This window comes from Pseudorca crassidens, chromosome X (genome assembly GCF_039906515.1).
Source record: "Pseudorca crassidens isolate mPseCra1 chromosome X, mPseCra1.hap1, whole genome shotgun sequence".
Lineage (NCBI taxonomy): Eukaryota > Metazoa > Chordata > Mammalia > Artiodactyla > Delphinidae > Pseudorca > Pseudorca crassidens.
This window is the reverse complement of record NC_090317.1, coordinates 36,807,799-36,834,401: the sequence shown is the minus strand read 5'-3', so window position 1 is coordinate 36,834,401 and position 26,603 is coordinate 36,807,799. Positions and strand designations below refer to the sequence as shown.

At 41.2% G+C, this 26,603-nt stretch overlaps 1 protein-coding gene across 4 annotated transcripts in view; it reads right to left on the bottom strand.

Annotated features, from left to right (window-relative positions):
• CHRDL1 (chordin like 1) overlaps window positions 1–26,603 on the bottom strand; it is a 115,009-nt gene that overhangs the window by 36,379 nt on the left and 52,027 nt on the right. For 2 of the 4 annotated variants that reach the window (XM_067723158.1, XM_067723156.1), the window contains exons 5-6: window positions 13,620–13,765; window positions 12,091–12,184 (exon numbers count right to left, since the gene is read on the bottom strand). In XM_067723158.1, the coding sequence (XP_067579259.1) occupies window positions 12,091–12,184; window positions 13,620–13,765 (240 nt within the window). The remainder of the gene's footprint in view (window positions 1–12,090; window positions 12,185–13,619; window positions 13,766–26,603) is intronic. The other 2 variants (XM_067723159.1, XM_067723157.1) reach the window with 1 other exon arrangement.

The following is a 26,603-nucleotide window of genomic DNA, read 5'->3' as shown; positions in this document are numbered from 1 at the left end:
ATATATTTAAAGTGCTGAAAGGAAAAACTTTACCACCAAGAATACTCTTCCTGGCAAGGTTATCATTCAGAATTGAGAGATAAAGCATTTCCCAGACAAGCAAAAACTAAGAGTTCATCATCACTAAACTGGATTTACAAGAAATGTTAAAGAGTCTTCTTTAAGTGGAAAAGAAAAGGCCACAACTAGAAATAAGAAAATACATAAAAGAAAAAAAATCTCACTGGTAAAACCAAATATATAGTAAAGATAGTGGATCAGCCACTTAGAAAGCTAGTATGAAGGTTAAAAGACAAAAGTTATAAAATCAACTATAACTAAAATAAGTAGTTAATGGATACACAAAGTAAAAAGATGTAAAATATGACATCAAGAACATAAAACATGGTGGGGGGACAGTAAAAATGTATTGCTTTTAGAATGCATTGAAACTTAAGTGACTATCAGCTTAAAACAATCTGCTGTATATCTAGATCAATATATAAACCTCATAGTAATGACAAACCAAAAACCTACAATAGATACACAAAAAATAAAGAAAAAGGAACCCAAACACCACACTAAAGAAAATCATCAAAGCACAAGGGAAGAGATTAAAAGAAGGAACAGAGAGAACTACAAAAACAACCAAAAAACAATTAACAAAATGGCAATTAAGTACGTACCTATCGATAATTCCTTTAAATGTAAATGGTTTAAATGCTCCAATCAAAATACATAAGGTGTGTGAATGGATGAGAAAATAGAACTCATCTGTATGCTTCCAATAAGAGACTCACTTCAAACCTAAAAACACATAGGCTGAAAGTGAAAGAATGGAAAAAAGATATTCCATCCAAATGGAAACAAAAAGAAAGCTGGGGTAGCAATACTCATATAAGATAAAATAGCCTTTAAAACCAAGACTGTAAGAAAAGACAGAAAAGGCATTACGTATTGATAAAGGGGTCAATCCAACAAGAGGATATAACACCCACCAATATTTATGCTCCCAACATAGGAGCACCTGAACATGTAAAACAAATATTAACAGACAAAAAAGGGAGAAATTGACAGTAATACAATAATAGTAGAGGACTTTAACACCCAACTTACGTCAATGGATAGATCAACCAGACAGAAAATCAATAATGAAACACTAGTGTTAAATAAGACTTTAGTTCAGATGCACCTAATAGATATATATAGAACATTTTATCCCACACCAGCAGAATACACGCTATTTTCAAATGCACATGGAACAGTCTCCAAGAGTGATCACATGCTAGGACACAAAACAAGTCTCAATAAATTTAAGAGGACTGAAATCATACCAAGTATCTTTTCTGACTAAGAGGTATGAAACTAGAAATCAATTAGACAAAGAAAAGTGGAAAAAAACACGAACATGTCAAGGCTAGACTACATGCTACTAAACAAAGAAAATCAAAGAGGAAATTTAAAAATACCTTGAGACAAATGAAACTGACAACACAACTTTCCAAAGTCTATGGGACACTTCAAAAGAAGTTCTAAGAGGGAACTTTATAGTGATACAGGCCTACCTCAAGAAACAAGAAAAATGTCAAATAAACAATCTAACCTTACACCTAAAGGAACTAGAAAACGAGGAACAAAGCCCAAAATTAGTAGAAGGAACGAATAAAGATCAGAGTGGGAATAAATGAAATAGAGACTTAAAAAAATAATAGAAAAGACCAATGAAACTAAGAGCTGGTTCCTTGAAAAGATAAACAAAATTAATAAATCTTCAGCCAGACTCATCAAGGAAAAAAAAGAGAGGGCCCAAATAAATAAAATAAGAAAGAAAGAGGCAATGTTACAATTGACACCACAGAAATACAAAAGATTGTAAGAGATTACTACGAACAATTATATGCCAGCAAATTGGACAACCTAGAAAAAATGGATAAAGTCCTAGAGACACAAATCTCCCAAGACTGAATCCGGAAGAAACAGAAAATCTGAACAGACCCATCACTAGCAGTGGAACTGAATCAGTAATCAAAAAACTCCCAACAAACAAAAGTCCAGGACCAGACAGTTTCACAGATGAATTCTACCAAACATGTAAAGAAGACTTAATACCTATCTTCCTCAAACTATTCCAAAAAACTGAAGAGGAAGGAACACTCCCAAATTCATTCTATGAGGCTAGCATTAACCTGACACCAAAACCAGACAAAGACACCACAAAAAAAGAAAATTACAGGTCAATATCTCTGAAGAGCATAGATACAAAAATCCTCAACAAAATACAAAATGCCCACTCTTGCCACTTTTATTCAACATAGTAATGGAAGTCCTAACCACAGCAATAAGACAAGAAAGGGAGACTAAAAACATCCAAATTGGAAGGGAAGAAGTAAAACTGTCACTATTTCCAGATGACATGATACTATAAATAGAAAACCTTAAAGACTCCACCCAGAAACTCTTAGAACTATGGCATTTTTCACAGAACTAGAAAAAATAATCCTAAAACTTGTATGGAACCACAAAAGACCCAGTATAACCAAAGCAATCTTGAGAAAGAAGAACAAAGCTGGAGGCACCACACTCCCAGACTTGAGACTATACTACAAAGCTATAAGTAATCAAAATAGTATGGTACTGGCACAAAAACAGACACATAGATCAATGGAAAAAATAAAGAGTGCAGAAATAAACCCACACTTATATGGGCAATTAGTTTATGACAAAGGAGCCAAGAATATACAGTAGGGAAAGACAGTCTCTTCAATAAATGATGTTGGGAAAACTGGACAGCTACATGCATGAGAATGAAACTGGATCACTTCCTTACACCATATACAAAAGTAAACTCAAAATATATTAAAGACTTAAATTAAGACCTGATACCATAAAACTCTTAGAAGAAAACATAGGCAGTATGCTCTTTGACATCAGTCTTAGCAATATTTTTTGGATCAGGCAAGGGCAACAAAAGCAAAAATAAACAAATGGGACTACACCAAACTAAAAAGCTTTTGCATAGAGAAGGGAACCATCAACAAAAAGGCAAAAAAAAAAAAAGAAAAAGAAAAGGCAGCCTACTGAATGGGAGAAGATATTTGCAAATGATATATCTGATATGGGTTTAATATCCAAAATATATAAAGAACTCACATATCTCAATATCAAAATAATAATCTGATTAAGAAATGAGCAAGGGACCTGAACAGGCATTTTTCCAAGGAAGACATACAGAAGGCCAACAGATACAGGAAAAGATGCTCAACATCACTAATCATCAGGGAAATGCAAATCAAACCACAACAAGATATTACCTGACACCTGTCAGGATAACTATTATGAAGAAGACAAGAAACAGTATGTGTCGGTGAGGATGTGGAGAAAAGGAAACCCTTGTGCACTGTTGGTGGGAACGTAAACTGGTGCAGCCAGTTTTCACTATGGAAAACATATGGAGGTTCCTCAAAAAATTAAAAATAGAACTACCATACAATCCTGCAATTCCACTTGTGGGTATTTATCAGAAGAAAATGAAAACACTAATTAGAAAAGATATATGCCCCCTTACGTTCATTGCAGCATTATTTACAATAGCCAAGATATGGAAACAACTCAAATGTCCATCGACAGGTGAAGAGATAATGAAAACATGATACACACACACACACACACACACACACACACACACACACACAGGAATATTATTCAGCCATAAAAAAGAATGAAACCTCGCCATTTGTGACAACATGGATGGACCTTGAGGGCATTTTTCCAAGTGAAACAAGCCAGAGAGAGAAAGACAAATGCCATATGATCTATTCTATGTGGAATCTAAAACACAAAACAAACAAACAAAACAAAACAGAAGCTGACCCATAGATACAGAGAACAAACTAGTGGTCACCAGAGTGGAGGCGGGGTGGGGTATGGGTGAAATGGACGAAAGGAATGAAGGGGTACAAACTTCCAGTTATAAAATAAATAAGTCACGGAGATATAATATACAACATAGGGAATATAATCAATAATATTGTAATAACTTTGGTGATAGATGGTTACTAAACTTATTGTGGTGATCAATTCATAAGGTACATAAAAGTTGAATTGCTATGTTGTACACTTGAAACATATAATATTTCATGTGAATAAAAAAGAGAGGCACATAACAGGGCTAAAGGTGGGGAGGAACATGGCATATTATAAAAAGAGAAGTGTCAGCCTAGTGGAGAAGGTGTGTGTGTTGGCGTCAGAGAAATGAGGATGGGTAGTGGGTTAAGGAAGGGTCCGACCGTTTGACAGAGGGCCTTTAAAAACAAGCTGCAGAACTGAGATTGGATAATATGGTAAGAAATGGTAGACACTGGCCAACATGATCAAGCAGTTCCTTAAGAAGTGAAGTCTGAACTTGAGTATATGCAGCGGGTGCAGTGTAGGAAGGACAGTATAGATACTCCTGCAACATAGAGTGGCTGGTTTCATGGTGGGATCAGAAGTCAAGGATCCTGGGAGGATAGGACTGCCACCAGTTATCCCCCCAACTTTTGAGTCAATCCTCCTACACCCTGCGATGCAGAGAGCAAAGAGGAATATGGTGTGAGCTGAGGCCGGAGAGATGGTCGTCTTTAGAGTCCTTCCTCACCTCTCTGAGTAGATCGACCCCTGTCCATTACTGGCTTTTGTAACACCTTTCCTTTGCAGCATGTGGCACAGTTGCGATTTTATATTTACTTGTCTCGACATTTGATAAATGTCTGTCTTTCCCACTAAACTCCGCAAGGACTGGTTCCAGTCCCGGTCTGTTTTGTCTACCATTGTATCTCCGGTACCAGCACAGCGCCAGGTACTCAGTGGTTGCTCAACAAATGTTTGCTGAATGAAAGAAGGTAGACATTTATACTTGGGCCTCTTTGAGCCTAGAAAGAGAGAGTGTTCCCCTATGGTTGGGAATGGGTAGGTTGAGGCCTTGATGGGGAAAGGTGGGCAGTGTGGTTACTCTCTTGGGATTATCTGCCTATACCAGTGTGCCACGCATGCCCTCTCTTTCCCTTTAACCCCCTGCAGGAGGAGGGGCTCTTGTCACACTCCTCTGGATGGTTCCCACCAAACAGCATAAGAACCTGGGACTCCAGAGCCAGGCCAACAATGTTAAAATTCTAGCGCTGCCACTTATTACCATGTATCCTTGGGCAAATCACTTAACTTCTCTGCCTCAGTTTCCTCACCTGTAAAATGAGGAAAATAATAGTCCCTACTTTGTTGTGAGGAGCAAATGAGCTGTTACACACATAAATGCTTAGACCACTGCTTGGCACAGAGTGACTGCCACATATGTACACTGTCTACCAAATGCAGGCTTGGCTCTCAATACAGCCGATAGCTTACCGAGATATGTCTCCCTTGCCGAGAGTCCAAGAACACAGCCTTCCCTTTGCTTTGGCAAGATAGGAAGAAGACAAGCAGAAATGATCAACAGTGGAGGGAAGCTGGTTGTGGGTTTGGGTGTGAGGCCTGCCTGCCCAGAATGTGGCCGTGGTACAGTCTCTGAAGAGATTTTCTTCTGATAAAGTTTCCCTTAAGGTTCCAGCGGCTGTTTGCACTATGCTTCCAGTCCAGATGAGGTTTGCTGAAATGCCAGCAATGACACACACCCTGCCAACACTCTCCTGACTGTCCTAGCCTCAAAGACATGTCTAAACAACTGAGGCTAGGGTTTAGATTCAACCCATGGCTAAGATTGCTGCCTGACCCAGGAAGAAAGGCACATATTAGTGTTTGGTGACAGTGCAGAGAGCCCGCTTCAATGGGGCCCTTTATATGAAGGTTTGCAAGTTCAGCACTCAAAAAGGTTATTTCTTCTGTGGTATTTTGCCTGCAATTAGGGCAGCCAGCATAGGGGAGAAGTGTGTCTGGGTTGTCTGCTGTATGAGTAATATGCTTATACAAGGTATACCTTTGTTAAAAATGTCATTTCAACAGAAAAAAAATAACTAGGTGCTTCAGAAATAAGGACTTCAAAGGAGATTCAATCACATTATATACAACTGAAACATATAAAGAAATTAAAGACAGAAAAAAGCATCAATTTTATGAAAGTGTAGGATTTAGTCTTTAGAGGGAAAGATGAAAGAGAATGGTTTATTTAGGCTGGAGAAGAGAAGGCAAAGACAGAACTTAATGAATTGTCAAGTATGTTGAAGGGGCAATACATGATCAATAACAACTAGCTTTTACCCGTTGCTTCTGAAGACATAACAAAAATAAAAGAAATTTAAATTGTGACAAGAGAACCGTTGAGAAGATGGTTAGTCCCAGGATGTGTTGCCATGAGAAGGACTAGAAATATAGTTCTTTATATGGAGATTAAGTAACTAAAAAGGCAAGACTATCAGAGATAGAGAAGGTACAATTCTACTTAACCCCAGGGTAATAAATAGAGTCATTATTATATAAAATATAATAATGATCACTTGTTAAGCAGTAACTCTGTATTGGACTTTCTCCTAGTTTCTATGTCATCTCAGTTAATTTTTATCACCTTTCCATAGGTTGTAGATATTATAATTATCATCTTCACACCTGAGAGAACCGAGGTCCTGAATGGTTCAGTGTCTTGCCCAAGGTCACATCACTAGTAGACAGTAGCTCTGCCAGGTCAAATCTATGTCCTTCTGGCTTCAGAGCCTATCTCCTTCGCATTATATTGCCGATTGGATGCAATAATGTCTTTTTGCAGTTTCCTTTCTTTTATTAATTGCTCTTCAGTTTAGATTTCACCTTATTTTTCCCCAAGCAAAATCACCTTAGCCCAACAAATGAATTGTAGCAATTATCTGGTTATAGTAGTAACTACGTGTACACCTCTGCTAAGAATGAACTCTCCTGGGTGTGGAGAAAAGGGAACCCTCGTGTACTGTGGATGGGAACGTAAATTGGTGCAGCCACTATGGAGAGCAGTATGGAGGTTCCTTAAAAATCTAAAATTAGAGCTACCATAGGATTTAGCAATCCCACTCCTCGGTATATATCTGGAAAAGACAAAAACTCTAATTCGAAAAGACATGTGCACTCCAGTAGCCAAGACATGGAAACAACCCAAGTGCCCATCAACAGAGGATTGGTTTAAAAATATGTGGTACATATATATATATATATATATATATATATATATATACACACACACACACACACACACACACATATATACAATTCCATTACGTATATGTAATGGAATATTACCCAGCCATAAAAAAGAATGAAATATTGCCATTTGCAGCAACATGGATGGACCTAGAGATTATCATAATAAGTGAAGTAAGTCAGACAGAGAAAGACAAATATTATATGATATCACTTACCTGCAGAACCTAAAAAAATAATACAAATGAATCTATATACAAAACAGAAACAGACTCACAGACATAGAAAACAAACTTACGGTTACCAGAGGGGAAAGGGGGTGGGGAGGGATAAATTAGGAGTATGAGATTAACAGATACAAACTAACAACATAAAATAGATAAGCAACAAGGATTTACTATATAGTACAGGAAACTATATTCAATATCTTTAGTAATAGCCTATAAGGGAAAATAATCTGAAAATTATATATATATATATATATATATATATATAAAATATATAACTGAATCACTTTGCTGTACACCCGAAACTAACACAATATTGTAAATCAACTATACTTCAATTTTAAAAAATGGACTCTCTTCCTTTTGGAACAGACTCAAATTAAGTTGGGGCAAAGATTGAGAAAGGAGGCGAGGAACAAAATACCCAGCTTTACTGGCAGAAATGACACAGCTGTACTGAGGGACAGTACACACACTGTGAGAAACAGGAATGGAAAGATCCAGGGCCTTAGTGAAGCATAAATCAAATTAGGCTGCAACTAAAGCCACAGTGACTTGTGAGGGCTGGTACAAACAGCATAGTAAAAAGGATGAGCATGTATGGGTACTACGAATAAGGTAATTTCTTTCTAAAAGGAATATTAATTAGAGTGTGCTAAAGTGAGGTAGGGAAGAAAAAACAATGTGGAGGATCGGGAATGACAACAGGTAATTTCCTACTGACCATGAACCAATGTATAGCCAGTACCATCTACCACAGTCAATCAGTAATTCAGAGGAAGAAAAAACACAAATAATATCCTATTTGAGTAGAATCTAATTCAAACCATGACTAACTTTCTGGCAATATTTCCAAGCTAGTGTGCATTCATTCAAATAACACCTACTCTGTGCCCGGTGCAGTGGGGGGAAAAAAGATGAGCCCAAAATAGTTTCTGCCTTACGGAGCTCACACATCAGTAGCGATGATAAGACGTGGGCACACATAATAAAAGACAAAATGTGCCCGGGTGATTAACTCTACTGAAGAAGCACAGGTGAGGCCCTGAAGAGTCAGAGAGATGAGGGAGTTTACTCCTAAATGATAGGATTAAAAAAAAAAAGCTTCCTGGAGGAGGTGGCATTCGAACTGGCCTCTGAAGGAGAAGCAGGATTTAGGGGTGGAGAAACTGGAATGAAGGTGGGAATGCAGAGAAGAGACAAAGGCCTTCCCGCTAGTATTTATTCAAATGTAACCTGAGGACTATCTGTGTTAGGATCCGAGGAGGCTGCATTTGAGCTAGGTCTTCAAGAACTGGCAGGATTTCTACAGGCAGAGATGGAGGAAAAGGATTTTCCAGAGAAAGGCAACATTCCCTCCTCTCAGGGTTACTGTACATGTTAGATATAACCTAGGAAGCCGTTTTGTCTCCTTTTCCTCCCAGCCTTATCATGAAATGTCTGCTGTTCATTCACCCCAAACTGGCTTGCCATACGGTTGGAATTAGATGTTCTGACCAATCAGAGATTGACATTGGTTACTCTTCTATTGGCTTACTCAGGTTTCCGATTTTTAATAGGCTCAGTTTAAGTGTACTAAATTCAGATGTAAAGCCATCATTTCAGGCCACTCCCAGTCATCTATGTGGTCTTAGGAATGGTTTCTCAAAGTGAAAGTCTATTGACCACCTGCACCAGAATGGACAATGGGCCCTGTTTAAATGCACATCCCAGGACCCCTTCCCAAGGCCACCAAAACAATCTCTGCAGTTGTGCTCCAGGGATCTGAATTTCAACAAGTTCTCCAGGTGATTCTGAAGCACACTAAAGTCTGAGAGATATTGAGGGGCAGAGGAGAGAGTAAAGGCACAAAGGTAAGAGAACACAAGAACAATGTGGGTAGAAGCTGAGGTGCAAGAATGGAAGAATGTGGGCCTATAAAGGTAACTTGAGGCTAGAGCATGAAAGGCCTTTACTGTCAGAGTCGGGGGTTGACAAGTATGCTGCTGGCAACAGGGAACCATTCATTTTAGTGGCAGAGTGGAGTAGTTAAGAGCCTGGAGTCTGGAGCCAGACTTCCAGGGTTCAAATCTTAGCTCTTTGCCTCACCGGCTATATGACCTTGAACATATCTGGTCCTAGAGGATCCTAGAGGATCCTAACCTCTTTCTGCTTCAGTTTCATCATCTATAAAAAATGTGGATAACAATCATACTCCCCACACAGGGTTGTCATGGGATTAAATGAGTTCATATCTGTCAAGTGCACAGAATTGTGACCGGCATAGAGTAAGCACGATATGTGTCAGCATAAAGCCTTCTGAGTAGGAGTGTAGCACGCTTAAGGCTATCTCTTTGAAAGATTAAGCCGGCAGCAATGTATAGGAGTCAATTACCTATTTGCTACCAGCAAATCCTATAACCTTTTCCCTCTAACTCAGTGGCTCTCAACCTTGGCTGCACGTTGGAATCACCTCCCTCACCACCACCCCCATCCCCAGTCTGGACATAAATTTACCAAAATAATTCCAATATTCACCCATAGCCAAGAACCAATGCTCTAATACACAGTCTTCTCTCAGTATCTGCGAGGAGTTGGTTCCAGGACCTTCATGGATACCAAAATTTGAGGATGTTCTGTCTCTCATATAAAGTTGCATAGTATTTTCATATAGCTTACATGCATCCTCCCACATACTTAAATCATCTCTAGATTACTTATAAAACCTAACAGAATGTTAACGCTATATGCATAGTTGGGAATACAATGTAAACACCATGTAAATAGTTACCATCACACGGCAAATTCAAGTTCTGCTTTTTGGAACTCTCTGGATTTATTTTTTTCTCCGATATGTTGGAACCATGGTTGGTTGAATCTGCAGACGTGGCACTTGCAGATACGGAGGGCCTACTGGATTTCAAATTTGTCCAATTTTCATTACTAGTTCTCACTATATGCGAGACAGTGTCCTAGGTCCTTTTCCTGCATTATCTCATTTAAACCTCACAACCATTTGGAGGTAGGTGGTAACATTACTGTCACTGTAAAGATTGTTAGAAAGGTGAGTACATCCTGTCTCATGATCACCCAGCTAGAAAGTAGCAGGGCTGGGATTAGAATCAAGGCAGCCTGGTTCCAGAGGGCCCCAGTCTGAACCACTACCCTACACTGTGTCCCCAGACCAGAATCCCACTCTCTCATACCAGAGAGACTGCTAAACCCATCCTCCTGGTCTCTCCACTTGTCTTATTTCCTCCCTCCAATCTAGTCTGGACACAAAAACAAGTGAGATCTTTTAACACATCAACTAGATCATGTCATGCCCTGTGCACAACCTTCCCGTGGGTTCCCAATGCACTTAAAAATGGAAATCCAAATTCCTTCCCATGGCCTTGAAGGTCCTGCATGGTCTGACTCCTTCCTGTTCACCTCTCCAGTCGCATCGCATGCCAGTTATGACCACAATCACTATATTCCTACCACACTGGTCCCTAGGCTCCTTGAATGCTATAAGCTCTTCCCTGCCTGGTCCTTTGAACTTTCTTTTCTTTCTGCCTGGAATGCTCTCCTCCCAGGACCTTTGCATGGATGACTCCTTTTCATCTTTCAAGTCTGAGCTTAAATGTCATCTCAGAGAGGCCTTTCCGACAATTCAACCTAAACGCCTTCACCTCTTATTTTCTATCTTGGTCCTTTGTTTATTTCCTTCACAGTACTCACACTGTTTATATTTAGGTATTTGTTTGCTTGCTTGTTTATTATTTGTCTTCTCAGGTAAAATGTGAGTTCCATAAGAGCAAAGAACATATCCTGGCTGCTGTGTATGCCACATACGGTTGTACAGGTTGTGTCCTGCACAAGGGTGCGTCAGCTAAGGAGGTACATTCACAAGGATTTTCTGGTGAAATGGCAGTCAAGTATCTTAAGTAAGGGGATCCTTTCTGTAATTCACATAAAGATGCCATATAGTCTAGCAGTGCCCTGTATGTCTACTATATTTACCATTACGCATCCAGTTTCTAGCACAGTGCCAAGCATATAGTAGACATTCAATAAGCACATCGGATGGAAGGAAAGAAGACAAAATTAGGAGGGAAAGGGGGAAAAGGGGGGGATATAGAGGACTGCTAATAGATTTGGTAATTTGAGAAGAGGCAATAAAAGAGAAACTAAAGGTGATTATGTTTGATCTTGGAAACCTAAAGAAAAAAAAATTGGTACTGTCATCAAAGAAATGAAACCCAAAGAAGAAAAAACTGGCTTGAGAAGATGATGATTCCATTTTGGATATAATTTGAGAAGACGATGCTTTCCATTTTGCTATTATTAAGTTTGTCACCACTTTACTGTGGGATTTAAAAAATACACCTACATCTGCCCTGCCTAATCTTCAAAATGGTCACATCAGTGCTTTGGGAGGCCCATTCTTCCTTCTAAGGCTGTGTATGGAGATGCCCTGTGTTTTACAATACAATAATGTAGGGGCCAAGCTAGAAGGGATTAAGGAAGGAGAGACAAAGATACTTTCACATTAGATGACTCTCACCCCTCTCCCCCGGCTGCACTCCAGCCCAGTGCAGTTTCTTTCAGGGAGTGACCCTTAAAAGCAGTGCTTTTATTTTTTCCTTTTGTGATTGAAAGCATCCTTAGAATCTAAGGCTACCATAGAAAGTTCCCTTTCCCTAGGACACTGGACAGGTATTTTCCTCTTCTAAATCTTGCTACTCAGGATGGCGGGACCTGGGGTCTTGGGAAACAGGATACCTACCTCTGCACACCTGGCAGCAGGAATCAGGAACAGAGACTGGGAATGCACAGGTTAACTTGGGGCAAGTCTTGAGACCACAGTACACATTGCCCTCCTGCCAAAGAGGAACAGAATTAAGGTCAGAAGGAGCTACAGTACATGTAAAGGCTTTAGCTCAGTACCTGGGATGAGTAGGGGCTCAAACGCTCTTCCCCCATGCTCTTCCATAGTCAGTTATATGCACTTCCTAACTTTTATGATGCGTTATATTTTTTCTATTTACTATTTCTCCATGCCAGAGACTAAGTCACAGGAGATGGCAATTCTCATCAGGCATGCTGGTCTAAGATGAAACAAAGTAGTCAGCGTGAGGGCTGCCATGAGACTCCAAACCACCAATACAGTCTTGCCCCTCTCTTCTGTCCATTCTGGTCCCATCGTGCTTCAGCTGGATGTTGGGGCTTTGGGGAAATGCAGATTTGCACAATACCTGCCTTCCGTAACACGCACTAGAGTTCTCCCTTCCAAAACAAGTAGACAAGCTCTTTGGGGTGATACAAAACTATAAAAGATCATCTGAATGGACAGCTCAGTCCAGCACAAGGCGAGGGAGAGGATCAAATGCACTTGCTGGTTATGTTTGTCCTTGCATAATATTCATTCCCTAAAATTCTATGTTCCAAACATCATTCCTTGAGCCTTGATCTTAGTTCTTAGAAGCATACTGTTCTGGAGCTAGGAGCGTTCCTGAAAGGTCATTAGGGGAGCATGGCTACGACCAAATTCTCCCAAACTACTGAGATGCTATATTTTTACTAAAAATCCCTAAGCAAAGAGATTCTTTAGCTTCCCTTGTCAATCCAGTGTTTCATACCCTTTATAGGCGGAAAAGTTGTTTCTACATCTAACTTCATCCCCTCATACTTCAGCTTAAACACCCAATTTTACTCCATTTTTCTGGTTCTATTTATTACATTCTCTGGGCCGCACAATTAGATGATGATGTAATCAGTATACCTCACTCATGAAGTATACAATTCTTTTGACAAATAATGTCACAGGAATCATCATGATCAAGCATTTGTCGAGAGACTTTTCTCATTGCAGGGCACCAGGAACTGACTGGTTAGTGGAATATTTCAGAGATGGGAACCAAGAGACACCCCATTTTCTTGTGAATTGGACTGAGTGGCCCCAGATGGTGCCAGTGGCTTTTCCACCCATGGCATTTCCAAGGCTTATCAAATAACTGAGTTCTTCAGATGAAGGCTCTGGTGGTGTAATTATCGTGAAAAGAAGTACAGATCAAGATTATCAACTCATTTTTGTCCTTTTAAGCAGTGCTAAAGTTTTAAGACCGGGATATGACTGGATCTGACCTCTTCAACAGAGTTGATCAGGGTTGATTAAGGTCAGGAAGGCTCATGATTTAGATGCGATTCATCTTCCAATCAAGCACCCTACAGTGTAGGCTTAAACTAAAAGTACAAGTATGGAAGCGCTCTTATTTGGGTAGGGGATAGCAGAGACGTTAAGATACAGGGTCTTACCGAACAGCTGCACTGTGTGCATTGGTTGGGTTGCCGGTTCTGAAAGAGCCCTTCAGCCATGAACAGCTCACCGTGTTGGTAAGTGGTCCCGTTGTACTCACACGACTTGCTGGTCACCTTATTGTTCGCTGGGGGTAAGGAGTCTTCTGGGACAGGGTGGAGAAAAACCACACCGAGTATTGGCATTATTGCAAAGAATTTCACAAATCCCAACAGCAGATGGGGCTGTACCACACGGAGAGAGTTAAAAATAGTCCCTAATTCAGTGGTTGATGACTTCGATAATATTAAAGCAGCCAGACAGGAATAACAAGTGACATGTGACTATCCATCCATTCCTTCAAATTTGGGGCATTTATTGAGCACCTACTACGTACCAGGCACTATGACAGGCACTAAAGAGATATCAGTGAAGAAGGACAAGGCCCCCGCCTTGATGGAGTTAACAGTGTTAGATGAATAAGGTATTAACTTGCCTGGAAGGAGGGAGTCTTTTCTGATAAGGAACCACCTATTATAACTACCCTGGTAACTTTAACCCTTCCCATGTTTTATAACACTTGGTATATGCTTGTATGCTTGTTCTAGCCTCTGGAGTCTTTGCTTCTTTTTAGTCTCTCCACCAAGATTGCCCCCTCCTTGCCACTCTTTTCCACCTATTGAAGTCCTGTCTGATTCTGAAGGCTCAGCAAAAGTCCACTTTCCTCCATGAAGTAGTCCCTAACAGCTCCAGCCCACGATCTGCACCTCTCAAAGCATCTGATGTCTGAGGCACACCATTTGGCACTTGAATATTACTGTAACTCATATTTGCGAATTATAGTCACCTAGCCAACAATTTACAAAGAGCTTTCACATACGTTATTACAATGGAGCCCCATAAGAACACTGTGAAGCAAGTAAGGCAGATTCTTATCTTCATTTTTCATTTGAGGGTGACAAGTCTCTGATGTTGAATGACTTATCTGAAGTCACAAAGGTAGTGAGTGATGAAAAAGGGAATTGATATCTGGTCCTCTGTCTCTAAATTCCATTTTTTCCTACCAACCCATATATACATTTGTATATATTGCTTTTTGAAGACTTGGGACTCCGCCTTACACGTGTCTTTCTCCATGGAGTCTGGCACAGGGTTGCCACGTAGCAAAAAGGTCAATGCACTTGGTGAGCTGACTCTAAGTGAATGGTTTCGAGAAGTCTTTTCATTGGGCTTCCTTAAAGTACATGCTGTGCACACACATACACACACATATACACACACCAAATATCAATGAACAAGTGCCCAGGTTAAACTAACCATCAGTGTACAAATTAACAATAGATAATTGTTATTATCTACAAGCAGAGCTTCGAAAGTACATGCTGTGGGATAGTGGAAGAACAGAAATTAGCGGAGTTGTGGGTTTCATTGGAGGGAGGCTTAAAAAGTTAGACCATCCTGGTAACTCTTCTACATTGTTGGTGGGAATGTAAATTGGTGCAGCCACTAGGGAAAACAGTACGGAGGTTCCTTAAAAAATTAAAAATAGAGTTACCATATGATTCTGCAATCCCACTCCTGGGCAGATATCCAGAGAAAACTCTAATTTGAAAAGATACATGCACCCCAATGTTCATAGCAGCACTAGTTACAATAGCCAAGACATGGAAACAACCCAAGTGCCCATCAACAGACAACTGGTTCAAGAAGATGTAGTATAGGGACTTCCCTGGTGGCGCAGTGGTTAAGAATCTGCCTGATGGGTTTGAGCCCTAGCCCGGGAAGATCCCACATGCCACAGAGCTACTAAGCCCACGAGCCACAACTACGGAGCCCGCGTGCCACAACTACTGAAGCCCATGCACCTAGTGCCCGTGCTCCGCAACAAGAGAAGCCACTGCAATGAGAAGCCTGCTCACCACAACGAAGAGTAGCTCCCGCTCGCCGCAACTTAGAGAAAACTGGTGTGCAACAACAAAGACCCAACGCAGCCAAAAATTAATTAATTAATAATTAATTAATTTAAAAAAGATGTGGTATATATTTACAATGCAATATTACTCAGCCATAAAAAGAATGAAATATTGCCATTTGCAGCAAGATGGATGGACCTAGAGATTATCATACTAAGTGAAGTAAGTCAGGCAGAGAAAGACAAATATTATATGGTATTACTTATATGTGGAATCTAAAAAAAATTACTGTACAAATGAATCTATATACAAAACAGGAACAGACTAACAGACATAGAAAACAAATTTATGGTTACCAAAGGGGAAAGGTGGGGGGGAGGGATAAATTAGGAATATGGGATTAACAGATACAAACTACTATACATAAAGTAGATAAACAACAGGAATTATGGTATAACACAAGGAACTATGTTCAATATCTTGTAATAACCTATAATGGAAAATAACCTGAAATATAAATAAATATATATATATATATATATATATATATATACACACACACACATATATAACTGAATCAATTTGCTGTATACCTGAAAATGACACAATATTGTAAATCAACTATACTTCAATAAAATTTTTTTTAAAAAAGAGACCATTCTTTCTTTCCCATCACTCAAAACTATGATGAAAATGAGTCCATTTTATGGTGGGTAAATTATACCTCAATACAACTGTTTGAATAAAAACAATGAAATTGTTCTCAGGATCTCATTGGAGTGCATTAATGTACTCAACAAGAGATGGAGAGAAAGCAAAAAAGAAGACAAAACAGAATCAAAGAAAAGGAAACCAATTATGGTTATGCTTAATGCTAATTTTACACAAGAAATTTATCTTAACTTCTTCCTATTATTATTGCATTCTTCTAAGATCCCTAATGGGGTGAGGGGAGAATGATGAAAATGAGGCTACTGATACCTCAAAAGGTTTGGTCCATGTCACACAGCTATTAATAGAAGAGCCAACTAAGAAATATAGTTTTCCTGCCTTGAAGTTTCCTGTTCTTTTCACACAGTGGGTGTCAAAACTGGAGGGCAGAAAGGAAATGAACTCAGTCCCTGGAAGAGATGTCTGCATTCTCATGTTTGTTGTATCCTATGTTTATCGCAGCATTATTCACAGTAGCCAAGATATGGAGACAACTTAAGTGTCCATCCCATACCCTTAAAAGGACAATCCTGCCATTTGCAACAACATGGTTGAACCTGAAGGACATTATGCTAAGTGAAGTAAGCCAGTTACAGAAAGAAAAAAAAAACTGCATAATCTCACTTAAATGTGAAATCTAAAAAATTTGAATACATAGAAGCAGAGATTAGAATGGTGGTTACCAGGGGCAGGGAGGTGCGAGAAATGGGGAGATATTGGTCAAAGGGTACAAGGTTGCAGTTATGTAGGATGAGTAAGTCTAGAGATCTAAAGTATAGCATGATGGCTATAGTTAATAATACTGCATTGTATACTGGAAATTTGCTAAGACAGTAGATTTCAGGTGCTCTCATCACAAAAATAGATGGTAATCAGGCGAGGAGGAGATGATGTTAATTAGCTTAACTGCAGTAATCATTTCAATCTGTGTATGTATATCAAATCAGCATGTTGTATACCTTAAATATATACAATTTTTACTAAAGAAAAGAAAGTTTTTAAAAACTGAGGGGGGCAGCATCACTGAGTCATAATCCCAGCTCGGGTACCCACCTCCCATAACCTTGAACAAGTCACTTTACCTCTTTGGGCCTTTACTTTTCTATCTAAGAATAGGATATGGAACTCAAATCTCCCCTTGCATCTTTGGAGGGCTAACAGCATGCAAGGAACTCCAGAGGCAAGAAAAGCCACCTCAGACTCTACACGCTCCCTTCCCAGATTTTCCAAGGTGGCTGGGCTTCTAACCAACAATCCTTGGAACACATTCTGTGTTCCTGGCCGAAATCTGGCAGAAAATCAGTCTGAAGCAAGGTTGGCTTCAGGAGCCCTCAGGGGAATGCTACAACAGAAGTGACCAGGTTGCATGGCTTCTAGCCTCTGCCATTTCCCATTTCCCATCAAATCCCACACAGCACTCCGAGGAGGAGTGGGGGAAGGACGCTGTCGGGTAAGCAGACCAGCACTCAGCCATCTGACTACAATTGTGTTGCCAAAAGGAACTGTTCCTTCTCCCCATGAGCGATGATCTTATATGTAAGCAGAACTATAATTTCTGGGGTGCTCAGAAAACACTCCCTTATCCTAAATGTCTCTTACCACCTTTTCTCTCATGGATGCCTAAAATGCCATCATTAGAAGTTCATTCTTTTGGATTAGTGGTTGCCTTTCGGCAATCAGATTTTATAATCCCCAGGCTTCTCTGAGAGGACACACATTGTCAGTAACATCTCAGTGTGAATAACCTTGTGACAGGCTTTTTTCCCCCCTTCAGAGCAACTGGCAAGTTTTACCAAAAAGTCTGTGGTCCTTTCCCACTTCCTTTGATACACCAATCTCTCCCTCCTAGTACTACCCCTCCTCCCACCCTCTGAAACCCAACATCCTCATGCTGGTGGCTCTCTTCTCCACTCTCCCTACCCTCAAATTTCTACTTCCTTAGTGGGCCAGTTCTGGGCTAGTCAGAAAGGCCACTTGTAAGTCAGCTCCCAGTGGTTATGAGATAAATGCAAACCTGTCCAGAGCTCCCAAATATGGTTGCTAATCTCCTTGACTCCGAGCCCTCCCTTCTTTTGCCATTGCTATTGTTACTCAGGTTCCTATTTTATTCTTGACAGCTGAGCCTGATGCCAGTGTTTCCAGTCTGGTTCTCTCTCATTCTAGTGGTGTAGTCCCAGCACAGCCACAGTCCATTCTGGAGGTGGTGGTGGAGAGGGTAATATGGAGATGAAGGTAGAGGGCTTGGAAGAAGAGGTTATGTTCCCTTTAATTTCCTTGAGACAGACACACACACACACACACACACACACACACACACACACGAATACTATTCAGCCATAAAAAAGAGAATGAAATCTTGCCATTTGTGACAACATGGATGGACCTTGAGGGCATTATGCTAAGTGAAATAAGTCAGACTGAGAAAGACAAATACTATATGATCTCATTTATACACGGAATCTTAAAAAAAAAAAAGCTTGTAGATATAGAGAACAGACTGGTGGTTGCCAGACGCAGGGGGTGGGGGGGTGTTGGGAATGGAATGTACATCATGGTGAGTATACTTAATAATATTGCACTGCATATTTTAAAGTTGCTAAGAGAATAAATCTTAAAAGTCCTCATCACAAGAAAAAAATTTGTAACTACATATGGGGACAGATGTTAACTAGACTTATTGAGTTGATCATTTTGCAATATAAACAGATATTGAACCATTATGTTGTACACCTGAAACGAATATAATATGTCAATTATACCTCAATTTAAAAAAACGACACCAAGATAACCATTTTTCTTATCAGATTTGCAAAAATCCTAAAGTTTGATTAATAAACTCTCTCAGCAAGGCTGTGGAGAATTGATACAAACACTATGGAGGCAATTTAGCAATATCATTCAATTTTAAAATATATGTATTTTCTGAATGTACATGTATATAACAAAAATTAAAAGGAGGTCCAAGGAAGAGCGTGAGGGATACATTTGTCTTTTAAATAAATGTTTCCAAAGCTTATCATTTCATCTAAAGTGAAAGTAAAAGTTACTCTTTTGACATGGATTCTGTCATAAATATGGCTTTAATATTCTCTCTGCTCATTATATGTAGATATATTTTATTTCTCCAAACCAGTTATAAACTATTTGAGGTTGTAGTTTATGGGCTCTGTTCTTTTGTCCACACCATGGTACCCAGCACAAAGCTAGGTGGAAAGAAGATATTTAACATAAGCCTTAAGAAGAACTAAGGTTTTGAAAACTAATCTACTTTTCATGCTTATACCTGAATTCTATGCGAGAAAATAAAGTTGTTGATGTGGCAAATTAAAAAAATATATATGTGTATTTTTGACCCAGCAATCCTACTTTTAAGAATTCACGCTACAGATATACTTGTGTGTGTGTGAAAAATCTAAAAGTTATTCACTGCACCATTGTTCGTGATGGCAAAAGATTGGAAACAACTTCTGTGTCCATCAATAGACATCTGGTTAAATATGTGGTGGTTCATTAATACAATGAAATAGTGTGTAGTCATATAAAAGAATGCGTAAGCTCTCTATGCACTAATACAGAAAAACAGATTATTAAATGAAAAAAATCACAAAGTGCAAAATGATTTGGATAATATACTGCCTTTTATGTAAAGAGGATATAATTTTTTTAAGAGTACGTATTCATATTTGCTTATATTTTCATAAAGAAAATCTGGAAGGATACATAGGAAAATACTAAAAGTTATAAGGGGAGACTATGTTTTGACGAGAAAGGTAAGAATTGAATGGATGTGGGACAGGGGTGAATTAGACATCTTACTGCATACTTTTACATATACCTTTATGAGCGTAAACATGTATAATCATATATACACATACACACATATGCATTCATATTCTTGAATGATACAAATGTATTTCCCACTGAAAAATTAAATTTGAAGAGTGTATGTTTAAAAAAACTCTAACTCAAGGCGAGGGGCTAAACTTGATGACCATTTTGGGTCCCTTCCAACCGTGGAAAATCAATCCTACAGATCTGGTCATAGAAGCCAGCTCTATTCCTACTAGTGGGACAGACCTTAGCTAGGACTCTTGTGTTCCCAGTGTGACTACAATGAGACGGTTTTCTCTTACAGACACTATTTAGCCCCTTTGGGGAGAGTGGGGGGCTATTACACTGCTCTCTGAAACAAACTGTTTTCAATAAAGTCTGTAAATTTGAGCTGACATCTGGGCCTTGGCCCAGCTAGGAAGAAAGCAGGCAAAGAAGGGTGCTAATGGGAAACCTCCTGTGCTCCTCCAAGGAGGGAAGAACAGCTGGGCACTGCATCCTGGTCAAGCTAGGTCACAGCATACAGCAAGGATGTGACGCATCTTGCAGAATTAATGCATCCCAAACAGTGGGTATGTATAGTTTCCCTCCAAGAACCTTGCTCACCCTCTGAGGTCATGTGCGTGCAGGTGACTGGGATGCTCACTGAAATCAAAGGTATTGCTTCAAATGGGTCCATGAGCTAAAGCAATGATGCCTACCATTTAGATTGCTTCCTGTCAGCGCTCCAAACACTATCACTTCTTTTTGCCCTGGGTTGCTCAAAATGATGACTTATCTAGACCTGCTGTCCTTAGGCGGAGACCTATGATTTTCATATCTTCCCCAAACTCTCCTCCTCCATAAAAACTTAACTCCTCTGTGTCCCATCACATTGAGGCCTTGATAGGGGAGCTTAGCACTCATCTTATTGACTAATTCATAGCACGGTGAGAATGGAAGACAATGTTTGAAAATAGGTTTGTTTTCTAGATAATTAAATTGTAACTTAGGCCTTTGATGCTTTATCTATAATGAGGTTGTAGAGCACAGGGCAAGGAGTGTGAAACATTCCAGAACTTAAGGCTCAATGTAGGGGCGTTTACTAAAAATACAGCCTCTGAGAGCTGTCCTAGTGGGAGGAAAGGCCTTATTTCAGGGTGTCCGAATTGTGTTCAAATTCCACCTCCACTAGTAATTAGATCCCACTTATTAGCTGAGCAGGTCATTTAACATTCTTGAGCCTCGGTTCACACATCGATAAAATGGGGCTGATAATAGTACCTACCTCACAGGTTGTTGTGAGGATCAAATGAGGTGAGACCCATGACGCGCTCAGCATAGTACCAGACGCATATTAGTGCCCAATGAATGCTGTTACCGTTACATTACTATTAGCTGTAAAGGATAGAGTGTATGGAAGGCAGAAAGCAGGTTGGGGCTGCCTATTCCTTACAGTGCCTGTTATAGGCTGAATGTTTGTGTCCCCTTCACCAAATTCATATGTTGAAAACCTAATCCCCAATGTGATGGTACTTTGACGTGGGGGTCTTTGGGAGTCGGGGCCCTCATGAATGGGATTAATGCCCTTATAAGAAGAGACAACGGGGAGATGACCTCTGCTCTCAGCCATATGAGGACACAGGATGAAGATGACTATCCACAAGCCAGGAAGTGGTCTCTCACCAGACACCAGATCTGCTGGCACCTTGATCTTGGACTTTCTAGCCCCTAGGACTGTGAGAAATAAATGTTTGTTGTTTAAGCCATTAGTCTATGCTATTTTTGTTACAGCAGCCCAAACTGACTAAGACAACCGTCTTTCACTATCCTGTAGAACTTCTCAAGTATTGCCGGATTCTGAGTGGTGACTAGAGAGTCACTTCTGAGCCCATCACGTTCACTAAGAATCCTTATATAGCTCAACTTCCAGCTGACTCCATTTGCCCTATCCCCCCATCTCAGTGGGGAGCCCACCAGGAGTGATTTCTTTAGCCAAGCAGCTGAGTTCTGGCCAGAGCCATCTATTAAACCTATAGTCTCTGCTTTGGATTTCCTGAGGGTCCCAGAGAGGTGAATTTAGGAGTCAGAAGGGTCACGAGTGTATTTGTGATTGAGTGGTCTTGAAGGGCAAAGAAACCACCTTTCCCACTGCATTTTGGCCATCATTTCCAGCCTCCTCTCCTGCTGCACGCTTTCTAGAGCTGCTAAACAAAAGTCACTGTTGATTGGTTTGAGTTTCATCTTTGTTTTGGTTCAGTATCTGAGCTGTTCTTTGGAAAGTAGTTCATATTTTTCAGTTTAGAATGCTTCTCCCTTTCTCCCCGTCATCTATTTTCCTTCTGTCCACCCTTCACGGCCCAGCTGCAGTGTCACCTCTTCAGGGAAGACTTGTATAACTACTTCTGCACTCAAAGGTCGCTTTGGCGGAAGGGAAGATGATTGGTAGAGCAGACTGCTCATGCCATGCTAGAGCTTCCAAAGGTGGCAAGTTCACTCTGTCCCTAAACTCTCTTCTTCTTTGCTCTGCCAGAGTGCCTGACATGGCCCCAACTTCAAGCATTAGTTAGAGTAGGGCCCTGCCTTTCCCAGAGGTTTAATAAGTTCATAGTAATGAATACTGAAGGTTGGAGCAGTTCCCCAATAAACAGCAACATCTTGGTAGCGGTGAGGAGAACAAAAATCACAGTGAGACACCACTTTGCACCCACTAGGACAGTTATAGTAAAAAAGAAGATAATAATAAGTGTTGGCAAGGATGTGGAGAAAATGGAACCTTTATACACTGCTGGTAGGAATGTAAAAATGTCAAATGGTACAGCTGCTGTGCAAGAAAGCTTGGCAGTTCCTCCGAAGTTAAACCTAGAGTTACCATATGAACCAGTAATCCCACTTCTAGTATATACTCAAGAGAACTGAAAGCAGAGACTCAAACAGATCCTTGTACACGAATCTTCAGAGTAGCATTATTCACAATAGTCAAAAGGCAGAAAGCACCCAGTGTCCATGAGTGGAAGAACTGATAAACAAAACGTGGTGTATCATACAATGCAATATAATTCAGTTAGAATGGATGAACCTTGAACACATTATGCTTAGTGAAAGAAGCCAGACACAAAAGGTCACATACTGTATGATTCCATATTCATGAAATATCCACAACAGGCAAATCCCATAGAGACAGAAAGTAGCTCAGTGCACGCCGGGAGCTGAGAGGAGGGGAAAATGGAGTTGACTCCTAGCAGGTATGATGAAAATATTCTGGGGCAGGCCTGGACAGAACGAAGGTGCTGCGTACCCTGGTGACAGGGAGGCAGGTGACGAATAGAAAAGTAAATGACAAAGGGAGAACCACAGAGGGGTGGAGGGGGTCAATCCCAATTCATGATCTTGTCCATGGGGTATCCACCCTGGGAGATGGGGTAGGTCTGCCAGACAGCTGAGCTAAAGGAGGGGCGATGGGGGGAGGACCCTCCCGTTTTGAATCTTCAAGGAGACTCTTCAGCACGACTAGTGGCCTCCCTACTCCGACCCCCGGCCCAACCCCTGGTGGGGTCCCGGGCCAGGAAATTTCTGCAGCAGATTCAACAGATCACTCTGCAGCTCAACAGACAGACACAACACTCTGTCCCAACGAAGAAGGTGCCGAGTGAGAGGAAACAGTCATCTGCCAGTCCAGCTGGACAGAAGAGAGGGGAAGAGGGCACTGAAAGCTCACACCCCCGGTGTGATCCCAGTTCGTCCCCTCCTCATCTAGAACCCCTCTGCAGGCTGTTTTTTTTTTGCGGTACACGGGCCTCTCACTGTTGTGGCCTCTCCCCTTGAGGAGCACAGGCTCCGGACACGCAGGCTCAGCGGCCATGGCTCACGGGCCCAGCCGCTCCGCGGCATGTGGGATCTTCCCAGACCGGGGCACGAACCCGTGTCCCCTGCATCGGCAGGCGGACTCTCAACCACTGCGCCACCAGGGAAGCCCTGCAGGTTGTTTTTCATCCCACTTCCTTTCACGTTTCAACTGCTGTCAGTCAGTAGCTGACCCTGCCTGAAAATGCCACCTTGTCAGGCAGATGAGGAGAAGGATGGCTTGAGGAAAGGCTTTGTGCAAGAGGTGAGCATCCCTCCGTGAGGCAAGGGGTGACAGCAGGCCTGGCACTCGATCTGGGGGAGAAAGGGAGCACATGTATTCTTGGCTGGGTTGGGCCATTGACTTGCTGTGTGATGGGACCGCTGTCCCTTTGCATCTCTGGGCCTCGGTTCCTAAAGAACTTTCTGCATTCGTGAGTACGTGTGTGTACGTTGGGGGTAATCGTTTCACTTGCTTCTACTTTACAGGGACGTGGAAGGAACAAACCAGATTCTATTTTTTGAAAAGGCCTGGGGAGAAAAGAAGCTACATGCAACGTGGACAATTGATTCTGATTATCTCCAGCTTACCAAGTGCAGTCCGTCTGAAGGCAAAAAGAGATGTATAACTGAGTCTGCTCCAGCGGTCCGGCGTCCAGAGCCTAAAAGTCCCATGAGGGTTCTGCCAACTCAGAAAAGACCCCTCAGCCTTTCAGGTAGGAGTTCTAGCCTGGCTGTGTCAGTCACCTGCCTGTGGGCAAGCACCCGGAGCTGAAGCTCCGGGTACGAAGCAGCATCACAGCACGGCCCAGCCAGGGTGATGAAGCACATCTCAGAGACGCATCCCCTCGGCTAAAGAACACTCTACTTTAGACCAGCCGGTCCCCATCCCCACTGTGTCCCTTGCCAGCTCTGCCCTGACTCATGCTAGACCCAACCACGCCCACAGACTACCCTCTGCTTACTCACATCCTACCCAGCCCTCACTAGCCGTCAAACACACTCTGATTCCTTGCAGCAACTCTAATGGTCTGCCTGTCTGTAACCTACAGCCTAGCACCTGCTAACAGGTAGACTGCTTGCCGAGTGATCACCAAGTACAGAGCAGGTGGGGCTTCTGTCTTGACCTGTCTATCTCCTCCTGGCTCTAGCACCGTAACAAAGGGACAAACACCCAAATAGTGACATGTACTCGAATACTGAGGGTCTATTATTAATTTTGTTAAGCGATAAGTGTGCACCGCCAAGAGTGAGGTCCTTCTTCATTTAAGTCCTAGAGAGCTGGAGAGAAATAAATAGGATTCTCGAAAGTGATTCCGAAGTGCATTTTGAGTGTATGAGGGTACGTGCATTCTACTGGGAGGAGGGTCCGCGGGTCCCATTAGATTCTCAAAGCATTCCATGATCCAGAATAGGTGCCCCCACTACTTGAATACAAGCGAGGAGCCTGTGGGTTCCACCTCAGCATCACCGGATACCTGCAGGCAACTCAGTCCAGTTTCTAGGGCTGTAGGGCTAGGCACGCTTATTTTCAGCTTTCTGTGGGCTCAGAGCTGTTACTGGGGAAAGCTTCCCATAATCCAATCTTCATAGGGAACCTCTACGTTCTTTCCTGTCAAAATGTCTTCTTCCACTTTACTGAACAGCTTTATCATCAGCTCCACTATTCAGCTCATGGACCATTCCAATCTCATTACATAAGCCTTCTAGGGTTTCCCATGTATATCTCCAGGAGGAAACTGGAAATGGCCTTCTCTTTTGAGAGATGGAAATGAGGCCTAGAGTTTCCAAGGGGACACCGTTATTTAGTGCCAAAGCCAGGATTCAAACTTAGGTTTCCTAATTTTACACAGAGCCACAAAACCTGAGGGCAAGAGAAGCCTGCTAAAATCAAGTCCAACAATTGAGGAAGAAGATAAAACACAAATCCCTTTGTTTTCAGGGGCTAATTCCCAAATCTCGTATGTTCATCTGAACTTGGGTGTGTAGCCGAACAAAAAGAACCCCTTCTGCAGTGGATCTGATAGGTTTCTCTTATTCTTTTGCTGCTACATGATTTTTTTTAAATTTTTAATCATCCAACGGTGTAATAAATGGACTTGCAGTTGAGATGAAAATGTTAAATCAATTCTTCTGCATGACGCCTAATTGTTAATGACAGGTTTTGTGGTAGCATGTGTGTCACTCACTGCCTTCCTCTTCTCCCTAAATAAAGAATGAGTTCTACTATTACTTGGTTAGTTCTAATCCTTTGGGAAACAGGCTTTTTTTTTTTTTTTTGAAGGTCAATGACCCTTTGAAATGGACAAATTAGTCACTACCCTCAAGCAGCATTTACAGAAACAATGTGAGGCATCTGGCTGAGACAGTGGGGAGTGCGGTCAAGCATTCCTTTGTATTGCCTACACCAGCATTTCCCAAGTCCGCTCTGCAGAGCACTACTTGTCCACAAGACGCTCTGTGAAAACAAAATTCTGTGCTTCAGATAAAGCTGGGAAAAGATCCACAGTCTCTGTTCACAATATTCCTTTCGGCATGTTAAAAAGGATCTCAGAAATCCCACAGTAAAGAAAGCTGTTTAACTACAACCCAGCATTTTCTCCAACTGACTTTCCTGAGCCACCAGACCTCTTTTTTCTCATGTTTAACAGCTATGAACATCCCAGGAACACCCTTTGGGAAGCACTGTCCTATACCACATCCAATAACTAGATATTTTGAGAATCT